This window comes from Olea europaea, chromosome 13 (assembly GCF_002742605.1).
Source record: "Olea europaea var. sylvestris chromosome 13, O_europaea_v1, whole genome shotgun sequence".
In the NCBI taxonomy this organism is placed as follows: Eukaryota; Viridiplantae; Streptophyta; class Magnoliopsida; order Lamiales; family Oleaceae; genus Olea; species Olea europaea.
Genome location: NC_036249.1, coordinates 8,127,091 through 8,154,333, shown reverse-complemented (window position 1 = coordinate 8,154,333; position 27,243 = coordinate 8,127,091). Strand labels below are relative to the sequence as shown.

Here is a 27,243-nt window from a genome sequence, read left to right as displayed (position 1 = left end):
AATTATTGAATTTCCTCACAATGCTAATAATATATATAATGCTATTATCAGTATTGTTAGAGAATATCATTGTGAGAGTAAAATTCGATCTTTTACTTTTGATAATGCTAGTGTTAATAAGGTAGTCATCGATAAATTGTGTAGGACACTTCAACCTGATTTTGGTGGGTATTTGTTTCATATTTGTTGTATGTGTCATATCTTGAATTTAATTGTGCAAGATGGTTTAAAACATATAAAGGATGCACTTCAAAGGATTAGGAATGCATTAGTATATATTACGATCTCTCCTAATAGAAAATAAGCATTTGAAGATTTTTGTTCCGAACTAGAGGTGATGACTGCTAAAATATTTGTTAGCGACGTAGGTCATAGATGGAACTCTACATACTTGCTATTAAAATCATGTGAAGGTTTTGAAAATTTAATAACTGACTTTTATAACAATAGACATGTTAGAAGTGATGATGATGATATGTTAAATGAATTCGATTGGATTTTAGCTTTGAAAGTGAAACGATTTTTGACATCTTTTTATGAGACCACAAAGATTTTATCCGGCGTTTATTATCCCACAAGCTGTATGGTGCTTAAACGCATTTATATAATTGCAAGAACATTCCATAAATATAAAAATGATCATGCTTTTACTAAAATTTTAATTGCTATGGAATTAAAGTTTAGAAAATATTGGGAAGAACTGCCTATGTTATTTCCTTTAGCATGCGCAATGGACCCCCAATATAATATTTCAGGAACTAAATACGTAATTGATCAAATCAATAAAGTTTTAATACTTGATACACCTATCACCTATAAGAATTTAGAGCAAATATTATGTGGAATGTATGATTTATATGCAGAAAGAATGGGTGCGAATGTTAGTCGGGTACCCTCTGTTGTACCTACTCCTTCTGCTAAAATTGAAGAAGATGCTGCAGAAATAATGAATTTATTTAAGGGCATTAATACATTTAGATACGATGCAACTGCAATGTGTTCATCTAGTGCCATGTCATCTACATCTGAATCTCATCAAACATCGACTGAAACTCAAAATGCGATGCATGCCGAATTAATTGATTATTTCAATCATAATATGCCAACAAACAGAACAATTAAAAAAATTTCAGAAGAAGTAATTAAATTCTGACGAAAGTATGAAAGATGTTGGCCAATTGTTTTTGCAATTGCGAAAAATCTATTGACACCTCCGGTTAGCACCGTTGCTTCGGAGTCTGCTTTTAGTGAAGGTAAAAGAATTTAGACCGATGTCAGGAGTCGACTGAAAGAAAATGTTTTGGAAGCATTAATGTGTGTGAAGGATTGACAGGACGCTCATTTTCGACTACAAGATAAATACGTTGAAATTGCACGTCGTCAGGTAAGTGATATTTGATTTAATTATATTAATCAAAATTTTTTTATTTTTTAATCTTTAAATTTAATTTTCTTTAAAAAATTGTACACATTACAACAAGTTGTTCGTGTACAATTTTTAACTCCGCCTACTTAAAATTGATGTAGCCGTTCCCAAGTCCGGATAAAGGATGAGGGTTTACATTTTATTAACTTTAAAAAGAAATCAAAAAAATATATTTTTTGTAAATGTATTTCAAAAAATAATTCGTTTTCATTATATAAATATTTTATAGTTTATAAAAAGTATTACAAATTACAATATGATATAAATAAAAAAAATAAAAACTTGTTTTCGTTAAATTATTTGTATTTTTAACACTTTTTATTTTTAAAACTCTATTCTTTATTAACTTTAAAAAGAAATCAAAAAAATATATTTTTTGTAAATATATTTCAAAAAATAATTCGTTTTCATTATATAAATATTTTATACTTTATAAAAAGTATTACAAATTACAATATGATATAAATAAAAAAAATAAAAACTTGTTTTCGTTAAATTATTTGTATTTTTTAACACTTTTTTATTTTTAAAACTCTATTCTTTATTTAAAAAAAAATAGGCGAGCCCACGAGCCGAAACTCGGCTCGGCCCACAAGCTCGGACGAGCCACGAGCTCGTTGGCCAAGCCAACTCGCCCAATTTCAACGAGCCGAGCACGAGCCGAGTTCGTGGCATTAAGGGCCGAGCTGGCTTGACTCGGCCCATTACCAACTCTAGCTCTCGGCCTCTTGCCGACCACCAGTTCCGACACATCAACAGTACGCGAAACTCTCCCAATATCCGACACTCCCTCACCTATTATCGGGACCACCTCTTTTGTCCCCTCCGATACAAAAACTACGTCCGGCGAGTCTGACGTTTGATATGGTATACCCTCTCCTTCTCCTCCGACTCCCTGACGACCTCCGCCTCGGGTACCCCATCCTCCTCCGGTACCCTCTCCTCCTCCGATAGCCTCACGACCTCCTCCTCCGGCACCCTCCCGAACCCCTTCTCCTCCGACACCCTGACGACCTCCATCTCTAGCACCCTCTCGTTCGTTACCTCGGGTACTCCCTCCTCCTCCGATACCCTCACGACCTCCTCCTCCAGCACCCTCCTGACCCTCTTCTCCTCCGACACCCTAACGACGGCACCCTTCCGATCGCCGCCTCGAGTACCCTCTCCTCCGTCTCCATCGGGGCCTAATCCTCCATCTCCATATCTATCAGGCCATCGAGATATGAAGCTAATGCATCATTCGATGCCCACAATGAGTCAACATACCCCGTCTAACCTCCTCGACTCTGATAACCACCGGCCCCTCCGTCACCCCCTCCATCACGATAGCCGCCTGCCCCTCCGTCATTCCCTCCACCTGTCCCTTTGTCACTCCCTCCGTCCTGATAACCGCCTGTCCCTCCGCTACCCCCTCCATCCCGATACTCGCCAGTCCCACGCAGGCCTACTATGTCGCCCCGTATCGCTACGACGTCAGCATAAAGGTCTACTAAACCGACCTGTACCATCCCGACATCACGTCATAAGTCAGCTACTTCACCTCATAAGCCAACTAGTCGCCTCTGATCTCCATCATAAGTCGGAACATATCATCGATAGAAGCACTCTGACTACGTGCATCTGATTCACGTGGGAGGTGTCCGAACGCAAGAGACGGTGATCTCATGCATGGAGGTGACACTCTCGACGGAGGTGATCGCATGTAGGTAGGATACACCTTCGACAGAGGCGACATCCTCAGGGAATGTGACACTCTCGACGGAGGTGACACCCTCGGCGGAGGTGATAGTCGACGGCGCTCCTGAAAAAAGAAACATTACAAATCAATAACTTCATTAAAAATTTATAATGATAATCAACATATTATATTCAATTAACATACCGTGTCCCGATCGATGATGGACTCAAGCCTCTCTCGAGCAGCACGATTTGTCAACAACTCACGGATATAAGTCTGATCCTCCTCCTCAATTGATGGTATCAGCTCAGTGAGGACTTTAAGCTGACATATTGACATTTCATCGAATTACTGACCACGTATCCAGTTTCGAAAATGACATACAATAGAAAGCGCAAATATATAATACGTACCTCAGGATCGTCTAGGATAACTGATAGCTGTTTTGCAAGAGGCTTGTCTTGTGCTCGCCAGCGGTGCATCCAAGGGATGCATGTATCCCCTCTCCTCGCATACCAACCAGCCAGGATGGGAACAGTCTCGTAGACCCATATCTGCAACAATTACGATTATTATATGTACAATTTAATAAAAAAAATGGATAACGCATTATGTTAAACACTTACCTGCAAAGCTAACGGCAGGCCATAGACATCGTACTTACGCTCCGACCTATCTCCCCTAAGTATCGAATGCCCCCTCCTGAAAACGTGTAAAGTATCGAAAAAACATATCTTCCCCCATGGATAGTTGTTGAACGTATCGATGTCATCAACAACTTGCAAATGAAAAACGTCAATCGACGTCTTCTTGTGATGACACCTCAGTATGCTCTCTAGTATAAACACCATCCCCAACTTCAACTTATTGGACATCTTTTCGCATCCCCTGAATGCATCTCCTAACTGCGCTAGTGTTACTGTCGTGTGCCCATTAAAATAATCATTCAGCAGCCTCTTGTCTGTCGAAATACTGGCCCTCGCTGCCTCTTCGCCTGTACATCTCAATCCAGTGATGAGGGCAAACTCGAATATAGAAAATGTAGCAACATTGCCCCCAAGATCAAAGTGAAGGGCATCTCCGTCAACTGGCTTAAGCAGCCGACACAGTAATGAATCGATCAACTGTCCAGAGAACTGTACAGATCGCAGTGAATACAGTGGCCATAGGCAGGATCGACGTAATATCTCTGCGTGCTCCTCGTCCAGTGAATCCAACACTGCTGTGAAGCTGGCAAAGTTACACATAACTTTGCCAGGAACCTGTCTTAAGGCTGCGTCCAAATGATAATCCATCCTACAAAATTTCAAATGTTAGAACATTTGAAACATAATGTCACAAAATTCAACTAACCGAACTGTAAGTAATATACGCACGAAATAACAGATAATAAAGAAAATGAATTAAAAATTACACAACAATTTATAAAAAAGGGAAAAACTAATTTTTATAAAATTATTTATTTTATAGTTTATTTTAACCCATGTTAGAAATTTATTTCAATTCTTTATTTAATTAAATTTGATTATTTATATTTAATTACATATTTAAATAAATTATTTTGAAAATTTATATTTCTTACTTATTTAATTTGGTTATTTTTATTTGAATGTTCATTATTTATTTCAAATGTTTATCTAAATTATTTATTTCGATTGTTTATTTGTTTATTTCACATTTATTTTAATTGTTTATTAAATGCTTAATTTTAATTATTTATTTTAATTGTATATTTAATTATTTTCTTTAAATTATTTATTGAACATTTAAACGTAAATATGTAATTATTTGTTATATTTTTTTTAGTTGTTTATTCAATATTTATTTTAATTATTAAGCGAATATTTAATTAATTATTTTAAATATTAGATATTTATTTCAATTTTTTATCTACATTTTAATTACTTACTTTGATTATTTTTATCAAATTATTTTTCATCTAATTGTTTCAATTGTTTATTTAATTTATTTGATTTAATTACTTATACCGATCGATTATTTACATTATTTATTGAACAAGAGCAAACACAAATATTTCATTATTTATTTCAAATGTTATAAATTTATTTCAATTAAACATTAATTAATATTTTGATTATCAACATTTATTCATTTATCACTTAAATAATCATTTAATTATTATTTAAATGTTCATTATTATTTTTGTGTGTTTCAATTAATTATTTATTTCAATTGTTTTTCATTTATTTGTTTCAATTGTTCATTTAAATTATTTGATTTAATTACTTATATGAATCGATTATTTAAATTATTTATTGAACAAGCAAAGGTAAATATTTAATTATTCATTTCAAATGTTAGAAATTTATTTCAATTAAACTTTAATTAATATTTTCAATATTAACATTTATTCATTTATCATTTAAATAATCATGTAATTATTATTTAAATGTTCATTATTTATTTTTGTGCATTTCAATTAATTATTTATTCCAATTGTTTTTCATTGTTTATTTCAGTTGTTCATTTAAATTATTTGATTTAATTACTTATATGGAAAGATTATTTAAATTATTTATTGAACAAGCAAACGTAATTATTTAATTCAAATGTTAGAAATTTGTATCAATTAAATTTTAATTGCGTATTTTAATTAATAACATTTATTTATTTATCATTTAAATAATCATTTAATTATTATTTACATGTCCATTATTTATTTTTGTGAGAAATTAATTATTTATTCCAATGGTTTTTCATTTCAATTGTTCATTTAAATTATTTAATTTAATTATTTGATTATTTAAATTATTTATTGAACAAGTAAACATAAATATTTAATTATTTATTTAAAAGGTTAAATTTCTTTCAATTAATCTGTAATTAAATTTTACTTGCATATTTTGATTATTATAATACATTTATTCATTATTTATATTTTTCTTTTATCATTTAAATAATAATTAAATAATTATTTAAAGATAAAAAACAAAAGTAAAAACAGTCGGGCCGTCTTAATAGACAGCGTTTGTGGCTATCTGTTAACGTCGTCTGTTAACAGACGGCACAGACGGCTTCCTCGCATGGGCCGTCAAAGACGGCCCCCTGTGCCAGAGATCGCCATTTTAGACGATCTTCGGCACCCAAACCTTAAAAAAATTTATTTTTTACTATTTTTCCATATTCTACAAAGATTTCTACCACTATTTCCAACAAAATAAACCTATAACATAGATTAATGGGGGAAAAATTATGTAAAACTTACTTTCTTCGCTTCTAATGGTAGCCGGTCGGTCTTCTCCCAAGAAAAGCTCGTCGATTTCCTTGTTTTCCTTCCTCTTCTTTCTCCAGATGTCGGTTTTAGTGTGAAAATGTCAAGGGCAATTTTGGGTTTTCAATGTTTTTAAAGTTTTTACAAATTTTTGATTTTTTTTTTAAACAGTGGTCAACGGCCATTTTGAAAAATTGTATATTTTTTTTGGCTATCTGCCACCATTTCCTCCCAAACAAACCCTAAATATGATCATTTATATTTAAAAGGTATATTTGGAACAAGGAGATTGGGGTTAGAAGAAAAAAAGGGAAGTAAAGCCGCCGTAGTTGTGACCTACTTATTTTAATAAGGCTAACAACATGTAACTATCTTAATTGTATCATAATTCTTCTTATCTTATTTCGTGAACATTTTAATACAACTTTGAATTTAAAATCATTACTTTAAAAATATCTCCAAGGTGATTGTACAAAACCACAATTGTTATTGAATGTTGAATCAATACTTTAATATTATGAAGAGACTGACTAAACTTCATCGTACAGAACAATAGATTCAATCAATACTTAAACTATCAATTAATAGGATTAAAGATTCAACCCAATTGGAATTTAAAATTGCATCTTGCGATGCCTAGTGGGATTTAGATTTCTTTCTCAAGAGATAAACCCTAAACTTAAGTAATGTATTCAATTACCATGTGAATACACGTTGTAAAACTTTTGATAAAAATAAATGATATGTGCAGTTGAAAAGTTAATACTAAAAATTATGAAGTGTGGTTAAAATTAATTGTTAATTTTGATCTCAACTTTTAAACTATTCCAAACAAGCACTTAGGTGTGTTTGATAGGAGAGATTTTTCATGAAAAGGAATTTCATTTTCCAATTTTAAAAGTGTTTGATGGCTGCAATTTTTTTTTTTTTTTATTTTAGCAATGGAAACAAATTTTATAACTAATTGTAAAAAAATATTTTCCTTTAATTGACAATTTTTATGTAAAACAAAACTAAACGAACACCAAAAGATAGATGATTTTCTGGATTTTTTTTTTGTGGCAATGGAAACAAATTTCATCCCCAATACTAGTAAATTCTATCCTTTTATTTTCATGTAAAATAAAGTCAAACTAACACCAAAAAATACTTTTATTTCAACATTTTTCACGTGAAAAATTATACTAATTAAACACAATATTTACAATTTCCAGGAAAATAATTTCTAGGCAATTCAATTCCTTAAAATTCGTTTTCTTTCCACCCAAATTTCATTTTCGCAATCAAACGGGCCCTTAGTTGTTGACTCGGATAAAGTACCGAGTCACCAAGTCACTAGTTGATCATCAATTGAATCTGAGTCACTGCTATTTAAACGAAAAATATTTATCACATCGAGTCATTTATTTAAGAGTAATACCATTTTATATCAATGGTGTTTAATTAGTACTAATCTAGGTTAGATGACCCATTTTAATTGTGATCATTTTGATTCATTTGACAACTAAAAGTGAGTGTCATTTATTATCCAGGTTGCTATTAAGCATCATCGGTGTTATCCGAGTTGTTCGAATTTTGATCTATCATGTTAACATGTCCGTTTTTGCGACTTGATCGATAGGGATGGCAATGAGTTAGGTTGTCATACCTGTCTCCCACCCATTTTTTTCATCCCTATTGATACGTCCAAATAAAAAACGTGGGTCGAGTCCAATTAGTAGCCCAACACGCATTTTTTAACCTTCATTATTATGAATATTAGTAGAGTAAGGACGAGTTGCATGGGTTACCAGTCGAGTATGAAGCAATAATATATAAATATACGAATGAAGTGACCGTCCAACCAACCGATTTAACTTAATTAAGTCGTGACATCGCGACAAAGATTTCCCACCACGAAACTCCATTAACATATAATAAAATATTTGAGGTCAAATGGGTAATTAATTATAAAAATAATATTTTAATTTATTATTTACACAACTATATTACTATTGGTAGGGCGGTGAGTGGCACATAAATAAAAATAAGAAAAAGGCTGGGTTTACAGCATTTATTTTCACAACAATTTTCACACTCCCTCAAAAAGGTGGGGTCCACGATTATTTTAATCGTGGACCCCACCAAATGTGTGTGTGAAAAAAGGTTGTGAACAATAGAGACAAAATTATATATATTAGCACTCACTGAAGAAGAGGGAGACAGACGTATGCATAAATTCAATTGGACGCACAAAGCGGATGAAGATTTCGGACCCCGTATGCCACTATTGTTTCATAATTGAACATAAAAAATATTTAACTTCAATTTAAACCATAATTTAAATTTTAATTTATTGTACTACGAGGGTAAAATGTTACCATAAATAAGTTAATTTTTAGTTAAAACTCTAAAAAATGGCTCGATTTCAACAATGAGAATATTTTGACATGAAGGCCTGCATATACCTATTGAACAAGTTACTTATGGTACAATCTACAATAATAGTTCTAGAAGCATTGTTGACTTAGAAATTATTTTATCAAACTATGGTTTTGCAACTGCCTACGAACGAAATGAGCCTATAACGAAACTATTAATATTTGACCCACCCATTATATTTCGGCTATTTAGTAAATAGATCCATTCGGTTCCACGTAATTATTGGACCCAAACTCAAACCCGAGCCATCGGTTCCGATTTGGGTTTGGTTCTACCGATAACACTTTTTTGAATACACATTTAGTAAATCCAATCATGTAATTAGACAAATTATTCACTAGCTATCCATCGGGTCATAGATTTAGTAACTGACATTAATGGACTATTCATTCCAGACAAAAACAGAGCCAAATGAATTAGAAGTTACACAAAAAATTAATAAAATCAGCCTTAAAAGAGCATTAAAAACTAGTCAGAATTTAAAAGAACTTTAATAGGAGTATAAGACCAGCATAAAGAGCCACAAAAAAATGGAGACCTAAAAAAATTGAGTTCTTTGAAGTAATCATATCAATACCCAAGAAAAATTCAAATAAAAACTTGAAGATGACATAATAGGGAAAAATAAGTATGTATTGCAAAAGTTACAAAAATTACTTGTGGTGTCGGCGCAATAGACGAAGCTATTGTAACAAGAGTAATGTTGACGAGAATGAAATGCAAAGAGGGAACTGGGAAAGAAGGGCGGTAGGGGATTCTAGTGATTGAAAGAGGAAAAATGTTTTATTATCATTACAGGTTTGGCATTGGATTATACTTAAATTGCTTTTGGGCAAGATATATGCATTTGGACTTAGGTAATTAAAATGGTCCAAAAGCTTTGGAATGGATATTTGCTTCGGGCTGAATTGAGCAACCTATTTAGTGTTTAAGTTATAAATATTAAATTTTGTAATTTTTTTATGCAATCTAGTAATTATTAAAAATAAAAAATTATAAAAATATTGGTTCTATTCGATTACCCACGGTTCCAATTCAAGAACCAAGAATCAAACCAGACGCTCGGTTCTCGATTTTTGATTTCGGTTCCTATTTATTTCTTTCGAGAACCAAATCGGAACTTCCAGTTTCGGTTCGAGAGATTCGATTCCGGTTAAAATGCCCGCCCTAGGTATTTGAGCCAAATTTAATCGTTTAGGCCATTAGATGGCAATATTCTTATTATGAAGGAAATAAATTTTACTGTCAAAATGATTTATTTATTTATTAAGATTATTTTTCCTAAAGTTGTTTAGAAGAGTAGGTTATGGAAGTTAAGAGTCGTTATTTTCCTTAAAAGTTATAATTTCTGTTATTGGAATAATTCTACGAAATTTGAAATTTTCTTATTTATCGAATTTAATGGATTTAGATTAAGATAATATCGAGCTCTAGATGCTTGCATGGCATTACTATCAGAATTGAAACATAGGCAATGTCATTTTCTAATAAAAACAAAGACTTTAGTCTTTATTATTATTATTATTATTATTATTATTATTATTATTATTATTATTTGCAAGTAGTACCGTTATCGAGCCGAATCGTCACAAACACACTTTTCGATATTGCAATACAACATTCACTAGACATAGATGTATGCCAAGTGTAAAGAAACTGAGAAACTATCATGCACCAAATGGAAGAATGTTATAGAAGAAATGATTGAGAACTACACAACTAAAGTTGATAAACTCTTGCAATGAACTTGTGATTTGGAATCACTAACTGGTCAGATTTCATTTTGATGTGTGACCCAACATACTGCGAACAAGAGGAGGGTTGTTTTTAATTCATGCAATAATAATCTTTTTTAAGCAATGTTACAAATGGGAGTGATACATATGACTTGTATCGTCACCTCCTTGATGAGTTGGAGAACATACACAATGATTTCGAGTTGTATTGCACCTTGTGAAATGAAAACACGTACAAATAAAGTAACCAAAATGATCTCACTCTAGATAGTCCTAGCTAGGAACAAGCAGCCAAAATGATCTCTTTAAATCTCTGGTCCTTAACTTTCAAAATTTTTATATCGACAAAGAAACATTGAAGTTGATTAGTAATTTATGAAGTGATAGAGATTAGATTTTGATCCAGTCTATAAACGAGAAATTTGAACAACACACATGGGCTAAACCCCTCGAACCAACTTATTTTTTTAGGCGAAATTTTATCACTTATATGGTCAAAAGACTCAAAACACTCTTATTTATTTATTTATTTATTTATTTATTTATTTATTTATTTATTTATTAAGACTTCTATTTTGGTACGAGATCTATTTGTTCCAATTACCATTCCTAGAATTTGTATTTAGAAGACTAAATTGAAGCTTCTCCTATCTCTTTACAAGTTATAATTAGGGTTCAATATTGTTCGATCGTCTTTCATTTTAATATATAAAAGTTGAGCTTATGTGATTGAGACTGAGCAAGATTGAATTTGTGTTTCTTATTTCTTAGGCTTTCCTGATGCATTATATTGGTATCAAAGCTAGTTTACGAATCATCATGCTATCGGGGAAGAGATTACTTGTTTTGTGAATCTTTTGTGAAGGAATACAATTCACACAAAAACATGTATGTAATAGTAATCTAACAACGAGATCTGATGAGTTCTTTGAATGACAAAGAGTGGCATTTGGCCAACTGTCACATTGTACGCCACAAGCTAATTCACATTTGACTTCAACTACAATTTTAAGTTTTTGAGATTATATCCTCAACTTTATGAGATCTTAACTCTCCTTTTACATATGCTTTGCTAGTCAACGTTAATGGATGAGTAATTATATCTAGCATTTATTGTCGCATACACTTTGTACTATACATTATTACTCTCAATTGTGTATAGATTTGTGCATTAAGTGTACATTCGTGTTATTAGTTAATATAATGTTCCACAAGACTTATCGCACACCTAAAATAATAATTATCAGACTTGTCTCGAGCATTGATCTAGCAAATGACTGAGCTATTGGGTCAGTGATTGAATTAGTGGGTTAACATTTTTAAAATATGATAAAATTATTTAGATTATATAAAAAACATATTGTTTTTACTAAGCTAATCGTTTATTTTTTTTAATCAATATTTACTCCAAAACTCAAGGAAATGAAAATTTTTCTGGACGAAGTAAAAAATAACTAGCTTAAAAACAATCGGCATTGAAAAAGTAAAAAATGAGCAAAGAGTAGATAGAAACAATTAAAATTCTGGAAATTTAAAATTAGCAAAAATAACTTGCCACGTTAATGGGATTGGATCAGCGGTTTTTTTAATGAAAATCTGATTAGCTTTCCAAAATTTTCCACATTAATCGCAGGCCGATCTATTGGAGTGACCAGACCAAATTGATGGTCATGCCACGAATTTCTCGTTAAGAGTGCTTTTGACGCAATGAAATCAAGGAATTCAAGCGAAAACCTTAAAAATAAGAAACTTGAAATCCACCAAATAATAAAGAAAATAAACTCACGAATTTATTAATGAAAGATAATGAAAAAAAATGTACTAAACCTTTATTTATAAGAGTTTACATAGAAACGTAGTTTAAAATAACTAAAAGTAATGAAAAAGAAGTTTAAACAAACTAAAATTACAAATAATAATAATAATAAATGAATTGAAAAAAATAGCGCCAAAACTTTAAAAATCAATTTTCAAGGTCTAAACGAACTCAAACTGCTGAAATTCATAGTACATCACGGCATAGCTGTGAGCATTGTTCCCCTCGTCGTTTTCCTTCCAAAATGGTCGTATGGAACCAATCCGAAATTAAGATAATGTTCTATTTCTACTAACGTTCTTTTTCCAATAAACACATTATGTCCTACATCAACTTTATTAAGAAAGTATGAATAAAATCCCACATATGTGAATGATGGACTTATAAAAGATTAGATCCGTGTAAAAGCTTCTTCATCAAAGAACACAAAGGCTTGATTATTGATCGACTCCACAGACTTCGTTTAATCGGCAAGAAAAGATTAAAGAAAGGGATGGGATAAATCAAGCAAGCAAAATATGAAAATATCATTTCTTGGATGAATCTATCAAGCATCCACTCATGTACATCAACATTCAATTTTTGCAAAGTTCAATGACCATTTAGGTAATTTTTAAAGTTCAGTGACCCTATAGAAGCATTTTGTAAAGTTCAGTGACCATTTTGGTGATTTTTAAAGTTTAGTGACCCCTGAAATTTTTTTACAAAGTTCAGTGACTATTTGGACAATTCACCCGATATATTTAGAAGGCATCTTTGGAACAAGAAGATTGTGGTTAGAAGAAAATGTGGACGGTAAAGCCGCCCGATTTGTGACGTACTTATCTTAATAAGGCTGACAACATGTAACTATCGTAATCGTGACATAATTCTTCTTATCTTATTTCGTGAACATTTAATACAACTTTGAATTTAAAATAAATACTTTAAAAATATCTCTAAGATGATTGTACAAAACCACAATTGTTATTGAACGTTGAATCAATACTTAAACATTATAACGAGACTGATTAAACTTCATCGTAAGAAACAATAGATCCAATCAATACTTAAAATATCAATTAATAGGATTAAAGATTCAACCCAATTGGAATTTAAAATCGCATCGGGATTTAGATTTATTTCTCAAGAGATGAACCCTAAACTTAAGTAATGTATTCAATTACCATGTGAATACAGGTTGTAAAACTTTTGATAAAAATAAATGATACTTGTAATTGAAAAGTTAATACCAAAAATTATGAAGTGTGGTTAAAATTAATCGTTAATTTTGACCTCAACTTTTAAACTATTCCAAACAAGCACTTAGTTGTTGACTCGGGTAAAGCACCAAGTCATCGAGTCACTAGTCGATCATCGATTGAATCTATGAGTCACTGCAATTTAAACGAAAAATATTTATCACATCGAGTCATTTATTTAAGAGTAATACTATTTTCTATCAATGGTGTTTAATTAGTACTAATCTAGGTTTGACGGCCCATGTTAATTGTGATCATTTTGACTCATTTGACTACTAAAAGTGAGTGTCATTTATTATTCAGACTGGTGTTGAGCCTCATCGGTGATATCCGAGTTGTGCAAATTTTGATCTATCGTGTTAACATGTCCGTTTTTGCGATTTGATCGATAGGGATGGCAATGAGCTGGGTTCTCATCCTTGTCGCCCGCCCGTTTATTTACTTATTGTCTAATTCAGCAATTAAACTATTAGGGAAAAGATATCCTTTTAAAAACTATGACAATCTTTACATATGTTTTACAGATTGATCGGTGTAACCAAGAGACAGGAACACAATTATCCTTTCATTACAATGGTCATCAAGCACTTACTATTAAGACACTACTTTTATGTCATCTGTCAACCTTCACTCAGGAAAATATATATCAGGATGTACTGCAACAGTAGAGAAATTAAGAGCTCTATGGAGCTTGCGATGATCTAAGATTTCGACTTCAACAAGGAACATCGAACTCACGGGCCGATGATCTGATCGCTTTATCTCAGTTCGCTCATAAGAAAGCTGTTTTATGCCTTTTCCTAACCATAATACGCGGTCGCACCTGCACATATTTAATGTCTTGTAACAAGTACTAAGTATGATAAAACATATATAGTAGTAGAACACTAAATTTAAACTTAACTCCATAGAAATTAGACTGTTGCATTCTCCAGAAATATTGGTTTATAGATGAGTAGAAATAACAGAACTTCGTCCAGTCGCCAACAACTGGGGAATTCTTTAGTAAGGTCAATAACTATATGGAGTTAAGAGTAATGATCCAGCAACAGTCTCACTTACCATGCTGGGGATCTCTTCTTCTCTCCTTCTTTTGGGGTTTCCCCAACGTATCTATCAGAGTTGATTTCATACTTGTAAGTCGGTGCAAAGCTTATTAACCCTTCTTTCCAACCATCAAACACATGCCCACTTCTTAGTTCTTTGATTAACTGCCAAATTTTCCCATCATTAGGCATCTAAAAATTCAAACGTATATACATATCAACCCAAAACTGCATCTGAGCTAATAATTAAAAAAGCACCCCGTTCCAACAAGATTCACAAACATACTTCTCAGTACCTATCTACACCTCAAATAAGGGCCAAGGAAAGAGAAAAGTTATAATCAAGATTGGTCCATAGAAGACAAACAATGGTTATCGATTAATCCACATCTAAGAGTGTATATTCACACTGTACTCCAAATTTATAAAAAACTCCTATTTAATTCAGTATTGATAAGGAAAATCGCTTCTTCTCAAGGTACAAAGGTTGTTTTGTAACAAATGAGGTTCCAATTATCAATTCATTGACCAACAAATTATCATCATAATCTTGGTAACAATGGTTAGGCTACTAAACAATTATATTGAACTAGTAAAAAAATGAGAATTAAGTCTCAAACCTGATCGTAGTTGAAAAGCTCAGTCCAATCCTTCTTAGCAACAAGCTTCCTTACTTTAGCATCCAACATATTGATGCGATAATTCAAATCTCCAAACCAGAATACCTGGCTGTTATTAGAAACATTGATAATAATTCAGTTTATATGAATGCAAAAACTCACTCAATGGTCGAAAAGTGAATTGGTAGGTGCTATTCAGGAAATTTTCCATGACTTTAAAGTAGAGAGGGATAGATCGTTCTCACCCCTACAAAAAAAAAAATAAATTCAACTAAACTCGTACAATATACTTACTCATGAGATGGAATTGTCTGTGGCTGATCAACATCAAAGACAGATGAGAATTGTGTACGCCTTAAAATCTCGTGAACGTCAGAATTACGCCTTTGCTCAGCCCCATCCTTTTCACCGGAGGTTAAATGAGAACACACAAAGCATAGCCGTGATTGGAAAAGAGACATACTAACTGAAACAGATCCCTGAACAGAAGGTATTATAAAGTCAAATAAATGAGAAAGGAAATATAACGGAATTACCCTGCGTTGAATATGTATATGATAGCAAAATATTCAAACATCTGATGACAACAAACATAAACATGTAAATTTACACCTGGGACACATAAATTTAGAACCAAGACAGGTGTCTGCATATGGCATGAACAGATTTCTAATACTTTCAACACCAATCAGTTGATGCAGTACTTGCTGGCAACAACAGGCCATGAATGTAATGGTTTCTTTTTATTTGAAAAAGAAGGATTTTCAATTCATTGAGCTGAACTCATAAAATTGCTTTAACTCGAAGTAAGAAGCAATACCTTATTGCCCATGTATCCCATAAGCCCAATTCCAACAGGAAAGACTTTTAAATTGTTTACGTGTCTCCTTAATCTTCTACGCACCCATACTGACACACATATTCCAACCATCTGCTTACTTACGATCCGCACATACCGTGGACGCGTCTTAACTACATTCCTTGAATGTGCATCTTCCGGTTTGACCTCCGATAGTAACTGTACAATAGAATCATCTTCCTCTCCAGAAATTTGAATAGATTCATCAGAGAGAGAATCTAGAACTTCAAGTCCATCTGGTTGATCCATCCAGATCAAGCCTAAGTTTCCAGAACTTTTGTGCACTCTTTTCAACCCACAACCACTTAATGCAATATTCTCAGTACTGGAACTAAGAGAATTTTCCAGCAATTCAAAATCAAATCTTGCAGAACTACTCATTGTTCTTCGCAATTTGAATACAGAAGATAGATCTTGGGGTGTTGCATCCAATGATTGTTCCGGCCAGTCCAATCTTCTGTCAGAATGAATGACACATGTTCTCTTATCAGCATCATTCATGATACCTATGAAATCTTTTCGTGTAATATTTAGGATAGGGGTGTCAGCCACATCAGCAATTATATCAGAAGCAGAAGAAGTCCTTAAAATCGGCGAAGGAGGTGCACTATAGCTCTTGTGTATGGTTTCAGGTTTCAAAGATTTGTTTAAAGTCTTGCGGATTATAGACTCCCATTTTCGAATTGAACTTCTGTTCTCTGCTCCAAGTACATTCCCAGCATTCAAAGGAACCACCTCTTGAAATCTGTATAAAATGAATTTAGAAGGAATAGAAAATAAAATAGAATTCAAAGGACAATAATTCTTCTCTCTAAGTTTTCATTTTATAAATGCATTGAGTGTAAAGGGAAATCAAATGCACTGGTCCGAAATGAAGTGAGAACCAATTAAATATTGTCAATGACAATTAGTAACACCTTCCATAAAGAAGAAGCCATGTAAAAATTAAGCGAGGCGATCAATGAATATATATGGGAGGAAGTAAGATTTATCTAAGGATGTTGAATCAAGCATAAAATTGTAATGGTAATCACTGTGCTTATAGACATCCAGTAACTCATGTTGTTTTGTGAATACAACAGAACCTAGCACCGTACATCCCTACATACTAATAAAGATGTATCATACCTCAATTCTAAAATTTTACATGTTTTTGGGATGTGGTTAGTGTATCATACCCTCAATTTAATCTTCTTTAGTAGGGGAAAAAATTCAATTTTACAGTTTGAAAGGAATAAACAGATTTATCACCTTATTGATAAAACAGTATTAGTAAAATTGACTGCAGAGTTTGTGCTGAAATTCAAGCTCTTGGATTGACTTAGAAGTAAGCATAAAGTTCTCCAGACAAGTGAACCCAATAAATACAAGTCCTCAAAATTTGCTCAAAAACAGACTATATAGACAGACTAGTTAGAAGTCATTGAAAACAATTTATTGATTCATAAGTGCTTACCCGAGAATGTATACATCTGCTGGCTCTTGCATACAGAGCCATTCATCAATTTCAAGATCATCAAACGGAAGTCTTCCGGCAACATTCCAAGTGCCTATCATTACTCTATAAAAAATTAACCAGTATAATAATTAGTGAAGCAGCAGGAGCAAAATAAATTCACAAAAGATTCATTGTTATCAAAGTTGAAACCGAAAGTAAAATTACAGATACTTAATTTAGAGCCAAACCTCTCATCTTTTGTATTTATGTACTGAAGACGTAGAGTTTCTGATTTTCCTCTTCGGTGTCTCAGGGAATACTCTTTTGAAGGTTTCCCTAGATAAATAAGTTTTTTTCAATATATTTGCAGAAATAAACTTCAGATCTATGCATTAATGAGGTAAAATATGCTTTACTATTTGATATAGCAGCCTAATATAAGATCATTTATAATAACATTTGAAGATGGGCATAAGTTCTAACACAGTTAATATGAAGCAAATTTACATTAAACTTATTAAAAAAGATTGAGAGAAAAATATGCACAAAAGGCATCACAGAGATAAAGACATTTGTACATGTTCAATTCTTGGTAATCCAGTAGTTCAGAAGGCGTAGTTTAGAGGATCCATTTACATAAAGGACATATTTGGTACACACAATTGCACATTAACTCATTTTGTTTTTTAATACTGTCTAATTCTGATTAGACTTGCATAACAAACATATCTCCTAAAGGTATATTTATGGAAGCATGTGAGAGGTGTATATATGGGGATAGCCATGCATGCAATTGATGGATTGAAATTACTGCATCAGAGTTTATTTACCTCTTGAAGTTCGACTTGAGCATCTGGATTGGTTTCCCTGTGTCGCATATTCATGATCCCTGTTCGTCCTTTCATATTTGATGGAACAAGCTGAAATCCAATCGAACAATAATTCATAAAATTGACGATCAATCACGGAATGAATTGTCATGGGCAATTAATTAATTAAATCCTCACCATCATCCTCGCTTTCTTCTTCAACTTCATCATCACTGAAATCATAAACCTGTGGCTTTATATTCAGCCATTTTTTCATCACAGTGGACGGCCAAAATGGCTGCGTGAAAATGAAAAATTACACCGTCAATTATCATAAACCTAAGCAAAATAACACGCCAGAATTTTCATTACAGCAAATAAATTCATACATGTGATCGCTTTCCACTTCGAGCTTTCATTATCAGAACCTAAAGCAAAGAATTTACCCTCAAAATTCTAATAATATGAATGCTGAAGTTCTGCAATTCCTTCTGTATTATATATGGAAGCAAACAACACAGACTTCTATTTATTGGTGGAGTTTAGTATAAATATGTTAGTTTTGACCGTCTAAGAAAATTTAATTAATATTTTATCCAATCGTATGTAACGCGTTTATCGATTGATAAAAAATTAAAAGTAATGGTTGAGAGACAGCCCACTTCGTTAACTTGCTACATAAATTCTTGATGCTGTCATTTTCATCTTGAAATGAAAAGGCAAGATATTATTGAAAACCCCTACTTTGAAGTACTAAAATATTAGGGAAATGAAGCAGGTGAGAAAGAGGTGGGGGCGGGCTCCACAATTTCTTTTAATAATACGTGTGGGGCTCGATCCCAAACAGTGAGGGGCCTGTGAGGCCCCTATGAACCAAGCAGGAGCTTGGTTTTATTAGCATGTCACTCTCATTTTCACTCTACGTCTAACAAATCCATGTATAGGAAATGTGGTTTTGGGGGACGGATTTTTATCAAGTTCGGTATGACTTTAATTGAGTAGGATGGTCGATTTGATTCGGTGCATAACTTAGTAAAGATACAAAAATCGAGTTGTATAAGTGAGTTTAAACTCATGTCCATGAGCTCGAACTTCCGTTTGTCAAAAACTTTCAAAACAAGTTCGAATCTTAACGCTTGTTCAACACGAGTGTAGAGGATATGGACCTCATTCTTTGTATAATATAGACTTATGTAGTAGGTGAACTAATACTAATTCAAGTTATTTCGTGAATAAAATACTAAGTGCATGTTTGGTTCTGGTTTTTTACTTCCAAAAAAATCAATTTTTGACCATTACTTCTCTAAGTCAGCAGTCATTTTTTACTTCTTTTCTCACAGGTGAGGTCCACTTTTTCTCTCTCATAATCAAAAAATCAATTCTCATAATCACCACCAAACAAACCCTAAATATGATCAGATATATTTAAAAGGTATCTTTGGAACAAGAACATTGGGGTTAGAAAAAAAGTGGGTAGTAAAGCCGCCCTAGTTATGACCTACTTATTTTAATAAGGCTAACAACATGTAACTATCTTAATTGTATCATAATTCTTCTTATCTTATTTCGTGAATATTTTAATACAACCTTGAATTTAAAATCAATACTTTAAAAATATCTCTAAGATGATTGTACAAACCACAATTGTTATTGAAAGTTGAATGTTGAATCAATACTTAAATATTATGAAGAGGCTGACTAAACTTCATCGTACAGAACAATAGATTCAATCAATACTTCAAATATCAATTAATAGGATTAAAGATTCAACCCAATTGGAATTTAAAATTGCATCTTGTGATGCCTAGTGGGATTTAAATTTCTTTCTCAAGAGATGAACCCTAAACTTAAGTAATGTATTCAATTACCATGTGAATACAGGTCGTAAAACTTTTGATAAAAATAAATAATATGTGTAGTTGAAAAGTTAATACTAAAAATTATGAAGTGTGGATAAAATTAATTGTTAATTTTGACCTCAATTTTTAAACTATTCCAAACAAGCACTTAGTTGTTGACTCGGATAAAGCACCAAGTCATCAAGACACTAGTTGATCATCAATTGAATCTATGAGTCACAGCTATTTAAACTAAAAATATTTATCACATCGAGTTATTTATTTAAGAGTAATACTATTTTATATCAATGGTGTTTAATTAGTACAAATCTAGGTTTGATAACCCATTTAAATTGTGATCATTTTGATTCATTTGACAACTAAAAGTGTGTGTCATTTATTATCCAGACTGGTGTTAAGCATCATCAGTGTTATTTGAGTTGTGAAAATTTTGATCTATCATGTTAACATGTTCGTTTTTGCGACTTGATCGATTGGAATGACAATGAGCTGGGTTGTCATCCTTGTCTCCCGCCCCTTTTTTTCATCCCTATTAATACGTCCAAATCAAAAACGTCGGTCGAGTCAAATTAGTAGCCCAACATGCATTTTTTAACCTTCATTATTATGAATATTAGTAGAGTAAGGACGAGTTGCATGGGTTACCAGTCGAGTATGAAGCAATAATATATAAATATACGAATGAAGTGACCGTCCAACCAACTGATTTAACTTAATTAAGTCATGACACCGCGACAAAGATTTCCCACCACGAGACTCCATAAACATATAATAAAATATTTGAGGTCAAATGGGTAATTAATTATAAAAATAATATTTTAATTTATTATTTACACACCTATATTACTATAGGTAGGACGGTGAGAGGCACATAAATAAAAATAAGAAAAAAGCTGTGTTTACAGCATTTATTCTCACAACAATTTTCACCCTCCTCAAAAAAGTGAGGTCCATGATTATTTTAATCGTGGACCTCATTCAGTGTGCGTGTTAAAAAGGCTGTGAACAATAGAGACAAAATTATATATGCTAGCACTCACTGAAGAAAAGGGAGACAGATGTATGCATAAATTCAATTGGACGTACAAAGCGGATCAAGATTTGACCACGTACACCACTACTGTTTCATAATTGAACATAAAAAATATTAAACCGTAATTTAAATTTTAATTTATTGTACTACGAGGGTAAAATGTTACCATAAATAAGTTAATTTTTAGTTAAAACTCTCAAAATGTTTCTGAATTTAATAAAACATAGAACGATACTGAAAATGTATTTTTGAGTTTCGAAAATGTTTCTTGGAGTTCTCTAAGAATTTCAAAGTTCAAAATATGTTTGAAACACGAAATTAAGAATAATACTTTAGAAGTTATCAATTTTCCTTGCAATCTAAATTTCAAGAATAAAGAAAGATTGAAGATATAACAAAGTTTTTTTTTTTTAATGTCATGAAGGCTGGTCCCGAAATTTTTGGTGCTGTGTGAAATCTAAAGGAGTTAACTCTTTTATTTATTTATTTATTATTATTATTATTATTATTTTTTTTTTTTTTGACAATCTCTTTAAGTGTATATGCATTTAAAAAAAAAAATTATGAAAGACGACAATTCAGAAGTATGATATACATAAAATTGCAGTCACTGAAAAATACTACATTCTTAAAATTTATTGCAATATACTTAAATCTACACTTGGAAATTATTGAAACTGACATGCATTAAGTCACACAACAAAAATAAAGAAATCATCGTAAAATTATAGTCTAAAAATATTAGAAATCCACAACAAAAATTAGAAAAATTAATGTTCGACAATAATTCTACAATTTGTTAAGACTAGCATATTATTGTTATTATTATTATTTTGATGCCGGAGGAATCCGCAATCGTTATCTTTCGTGTGCGCATTGGGTAAACTCTCGGACTGACGCAATAGTTTGTAAATTACGCCAACCAGGTAAACCACACTAAGCAAGCCCTGTGCGACATGCTCAACCGAGAAAGTGTTGGGAGGGAGAATCAAACTCATGATCAAAGGCCTTCAAGCTCACCTACTCCACCAACTTGACCATCTCATGTGGGGTAAGACTAGCATATTATCTTCCTTTTATGCTACTATCACAGTCTGATTAGGATTTGAGAAGAGCTGTAGGTAGAATTTTTTTGCGAAGACTCTGCAACTTACTGCTTTCAAAAGATTTTTTTTTTCTTTTTCTAATATCAATGGCACAATGGTTGAATCGTGTGAATGATTGAAAATAATTATGAAAGGATTGACAATAATATTGGAAATATGTGCAATTGTTTTTGGAAGAATTAAGAAGATTTTTTACAAGGGCTGAAGGAATTTTTCATAATATTAGGAAAGTTATAAATGGTGTTTTCAATATTTTAGTTTATATATCCGTTTTTCCCTTAAAAAAATATCAAATTGACCATGTAACCCCATTAGGGTTACAACCCCAATTTAGGTGGCGCCAAGCCCTTGTTCGATCACCATTTTGGAGAAAATAATATATTTTGAATAGTAGATTGATGTAAAATGTGTGGTTGAAAATTAAAGAAAATTTTTGAATTTATGTGTAATATTGTTTTATTGACTAATGCGTGGTTAAAAATGAGTTTTGAAAAAATGAATTTTTGGAGGAAATGATAATCAAACTAGGGCCAAAGGATAGGCAGAATTACCTGAGTTATTTAATTTTACTGATCAATTAATGTCAGATTAACATTACGTAAACTGTGGTTACAATCCCAATGAAACAAAAAAATATTACTCTTTTGTTTAATATTTTAGATCTTGTCGCATCTCTTGTACGGCCTCAGGCCACCCCTCGCACCCCTATGTCATGGAACCTTGTGGTCCAATTCTTTTTTGTAAAATTTTTAATTAAGAACAATTAATAATGATATTAATTTGAAATATCAGTCCTGAAAAACGAGTTAAAAAATAATAGTTGGTAGAACTTCTTATCATTTTCACCTTTCACATTAATAATACAAAGGATTTTTGTTGGTCATCCTTGTCTTTTAAGAGTGAATAATTATGTTTTTTAAATAAATATTTATTATGGAAATCAAACATTAATAGGAAATAAAGCAACTTGGAAATCATTCCCTAATTTCAGGTTCCAAGTTTGAGTAATTATTACAGATGTAATTTTGGTTGGTACACAGGTTGTAGGTAGTCAACGTTGTTTTCGTTGGTCTACACGCCTCTTCAGGGACGCATTCGATAAATTTTTTGGATTAAACTATTTGTACACAAAGATTTATACAATCTTTTACACACACAACACGTGGCGGCCTTCTATTGGAGGGGCTGCTGGTAAATTTTTGTGTAAATCATTAGGTGAATGTAGCATGATCCAAATTTTTTATATAAAATATAATTTTCATAAATATTTGTTTGTTTTCATATAGAGGTCCCAAGTCGTGGATAAATCGAATTGTTTGCTTATACTTCTGCTTACGCATAAAAGCTTTTCTAGTTAGACAAAGAATTTTCAAAAAAATTATTCATACAGTTTCAAAAATAACTTTTACGTCTTAGAAATAGCTTTTGACTTTTCAAAAACTTTACCAAACGGATCCTTAATAGTGAAGGAATTTTGGTTTTGATCTAGGGTGGTTGGCTCGAGTTCAGAGATGAGAATGTTCTTTGACATGAAGGCTGAATATACCAATTGAAGAATTTTTTATCCAGGGTGGTTGGCTCGAGTTCAAAGATGAGAATATTTTTTGATATGAAGGCCTGAATGTATCTATTGAAGAATTTGATACAAGTTACTTATGGTACAATCTACAAGGATAGTTCTAAAAGCGTTGTTGACTTAGAAAATTATTTTATCAAACTACGGTTTTGAAACCGCCTACGAATGAATAATATTGCTAAAATGAGCCTATAACGAAACTATTAGTATTTGATAGGGGTGGGTGTCGGGTGGATCGGTCTAGGTATTTCAATACTTGGAACCACCCATTATATTTCGACTATTTCGTAAATAGATCTATTCGGTTCCACGTAATTATTGGACCCAAACCCCAACCTAAGCCATCGGTTCCAATTTGGGTTTGATTCTACCCATAACATTTTTTTGAATACATATTTAGTAAATCCAATCATGTAATTAGATAAATTATTCACAAACTATCCATCAGCTCATAGATTTAGTAACTGACATTAATGGATTAATCATTCGAGACAAAAACAGAGCCTAACGAATTAGAAGTTACACAAAAAATTAATAAAACCAGCCTTAAAAGAGCATTAAAAACTAGTCAGAATTTAAAAGAACTTTAATAGGAGTATAAGACCAGCATAAAGAGTCACGAAAAAATGGTAACCTAAAAAAATAGAGTTTTTTGAATTAATCATATCAATACCCAAGAAAAATTCAAATAAAAACTTGAAGATAACATAATAGGGAAAAAAGTACGTATTGCAAGAGTTAAAAAAATTACTTGTGGTGTTGGTGCAATAAACGAAGCTATTGTAGCAAGAGTAATGTTGACGAGAAGAAAATGCAAAGAGGGAAATGGGAAAGAAGGGCGGTAGGGGATTCTAGTGATTGAGAGAGGAAAAATGTGTTATTATCATTACAGGTTTGATATTGGATTATATTTAAATTGTTTTTGGACAAGATATATGTATTTGGACTTAGGTAATTAAAATGGTCCAAAAGCTTTGGAATGGATATTTTCTTCGAGCTGAATTGAGTAACCAATTTAGTGTTTATGTTATAAATATTAAATTTTGTATTTTTTTTATGCAATCTAGTAATTATTAAAAATAAAAAATTATAAAAAAATCGGTTCCATTCAATTATCCACGATTCCAATTCAAGAATCAAGATCAAACCAGATCCACTCTGTTCTTGATTTTAGATTTCGGTTCCTATTTATTTCTTTCGAGAACCGAACCGGAACCTCCAGTTTCAATTTGGGAGATTCGATTCCGGTTAAAATGCCCACCCTAGGTATTTGAGCCAAATTTAATCGTTTAGGCCATTAGATGGCAATATTCTTATTATGAAGGAAATGAATTTCATTGTCAAAATTATTTATTTATTAAGATTATTTTTTCTAAAGTTGTTTAGAAGAGTAAGTTATGGAAGTTAAGAGTCGTTATTTTCCTTAAAAGTTATAATTTTTGTTATTGGAATAATTCTACAAAATTTGGAATTTTCTTATTTATCGAATTTAATGGATTTAGATTAAGATAATATCGAGTTCTTGATCATCTTTTTTGAGCAACTTTACAAATGGGAGTGATACAAATGACTTGTATCGTCACCTCATTGATGAGTTGGAGAACATACACAATGATTTCAAGTTGTATTGCACCTTGTGAAATGAAAACACGTACAAATAAAGTAACCAAAATGATCTCACTCTAGATAGTCCTAGCTAGGAACAAGCAGCCAAAATGATCTCTTTCAATCTCTGGTCCCTAACTTTCAAAATTTTTATATCTACAAAGAAACATTGAAGTTGATTAGTAATTTATGAAGTGATAGAGATTAGATTTTGATCCAGTCAATTCCTTTGGAATTGGATTAAAAATATCACATTGTCATATATAAACGAGAAATTTGAACACACATGGGCTAAACCCCTTGAACCAACTTATTTTTTTAGGCGAAATTTTATCACTTCTATGGTCAAAAGACTCAAAACACTTTTATTTATTTATTTATTTATTTATTAAGACTTCAATTTTGGAACGAGATCTAATTGTTCAAATTACCATTCCTAGAATTTGTATTTAGAAGACTAAATTGAAGCTTCTTCTATCTCTTTACAAGTTATAATTAGGGTTCATTATTGTTCAATCGTCTTTCATTTTAATATATAAAAGTTGAGCTTATGTGATTGAGACCGAGCAAGATTGAATTTGTGTTTCTTATTTCTTAGGCTTTCCTGATGCATTATATTGGTATCAAAGCTAGTTTACGAGTCATCATGCTATCAGGGAAGAGATTAGTTGTTTTGTGAATCTTTTGTGAAGGAAATACAATTAACACAAAAACATGTACGCAATAGTAATCTAACAACGAGATCTGATGAGTTCTTTGAATGACAAAATGCACGGTGTGTATGATATGGGAAGAGTGGCATTTGGCCAATTGTCACATTGTACTCCACAAGCTAATTCACATTTGACTTCAACTACAATTTTAAGTTTTTGAGATTATATCCTCAACTTTATGAGATCTTAACTCCCCTTTTACATATGCTTTGCTAGTCAACGTTAATGGATGAGTAATTCTATCTAGCATTTATTGTCGCATACACTTTTTACTATACATTATTACTCTCAATTGTGTATAGACTTGTGCATTAAGTGTACATTCGTGTTATTAGTTAATATAATGTTCCACAAGACTTATCGCACACCTAAAATAATAATTATCAGACTTGTCTCGAGCATTGATCTAGCAAATGACTAAGCTAATCGTTCATTTTTTTTAATCAATATTTACTCCAAAACTCAAGGAAATGAAATTTTTTCTTGATGAGGTAAAAAAATAACCATCTTAAAAACAATTGGCATTGAAAAAGTAAAAAATGAGCAAAGAGTAGCTAGCAACAATTAAAATTCTAGAAATTTAAAATTAGCAAAAATAACTTGCCATGTTAATGGGATTGGATCAGCAGTTTTTTTTTAATGAAAATCCGATTAGCTTTCCAAAATTTTCCACATTAATCGCAGGCCGATCTAGTGGAGTGACCAGACCAAATTGATGGTCATGCCACGAATTTCTCGTTAAGAGTGCTTTTGACGCAGTGAAATAAAGGAATTCAAGTGAAAACCTTAAAAACAAGAAATTTGAAATCCACCAAATAATAAAGAAAATAAACTCACGAATTTATTAATGAAAGATAATGAAAAAAACGTACTAAGCCTTTATTTATAAGAGTTTACATGGAATCGTAGTTTAAAGCAACTAAAAGTAATGAAAAAGAAGTTTAAACAAACTAAAATTACAAATAATAATAATAATAATAATAATAATAATAATAATAATAATAATAATAATAATAATAATAATAATAA

General features: G+C 31.9%; 2 protein-coding genes across 5 annotated transcripts in view; both read right to left on the bottom strand.

Moving 5' to 3' along the window:
* Nucleotides 1–2,263: 2,263 nt before the first annotated feature.
* LOC111408399 (keratin, type II cytoskeletal 2 epidermal-like) lies at nt 2,264–2,934 on the bottom strand. Its single transcript, XM_023038165.1, has 2 exons — nt 2,703–2,934; nt 2,264–2,610 (listed from the first exon to the last, which is right to left on the bottom strand). The coding sequence occupies exons 1-2, from the start codon at nt 2,932–2,934 to the stop codon at nt 2,264–2,266; spliced, it is 579 nt and encodes a 192-aa protein (XP_022893933.1).
* An 11,083-nt stretch (nt 2,935–14,017) lies between these two features.
* The window catches only part of LOC111407490 (type I inositol polyphosphate 5-phosphatase 2-like), an 18,164-nt gene continuing 4,938 nt past the window's right edge, over nt 14,018–27,243 (bottom strand). Inside the window, exons 1-11 of one of the 4 annotated variants that reach the window (XM_023036998.1) lie at nt 18,712–18,844; nt 18,521–18,620; nt 18,344–18,433; nt 17,762–17,849; nt 17,532–17,636; nt 16,037–16,820; nt 15,511–15,695; nt 15,217–15,325; nt 14,613–14,788; nt 14,455–14,540; nt 14,294–14,373 (exon numbers count right to left, since the gene is read on the bottom strand). In XM_023036998.1, the coding sequence (XP_022892766.1) occupies nt 14,465–14,540; nt 14,613–14,788; nt 15,217–15,325; nt 15,511–15,695; nt 16,037–16,820; nt 17,532–17,636; nt 17,762–17,849; nt 18,344–18,433; nt 18,521–18,620; nt 18,712–18,741 (1,743 nt within the window). In that variant the 5' untranslated portion in view covers nt 18,742–18,844 and the 3' untranslated portion in view covers nt 14,294–14,373; nt 14,455–14,464. Of the gene's footprint in view, nt 14,374–14,454; nt 14,541–14,612; nt 14,789–15,216; nt 15,326–15,510; nt 15,696–16,036; nt 16,821–17,531; nt 17,637–17,761; nt 17,850–18,343; nt 18,434–18,520; nt 18,621–18,711; nt 18,845–27,243 lie in introns of those variants that run through there. The other 3 variants (XM_023036994.1, XM_023036996.1, XM_023036995.1) reach the window with 3 other exon arrangements.

What these genes read in the sequence shown, in the direction of transcription:
- LOC111408399 (XM_023038165.1), bottom strand. Translation starts at nt 2,934, where the DNA reads ATGGTACAGGTCGGTTTAGTAGACCTTTATGCTGACGTCGTAGCGATA. An exon ending in TGGTTATCAGAGTCGAGGAG is followed by an intron (nt 2,611 to 2,702) that starts GTTAGACGGGGT and finishes ATGGAGGATTAG; the next exon opens with GCCCCGATGGAGACGGAGGA.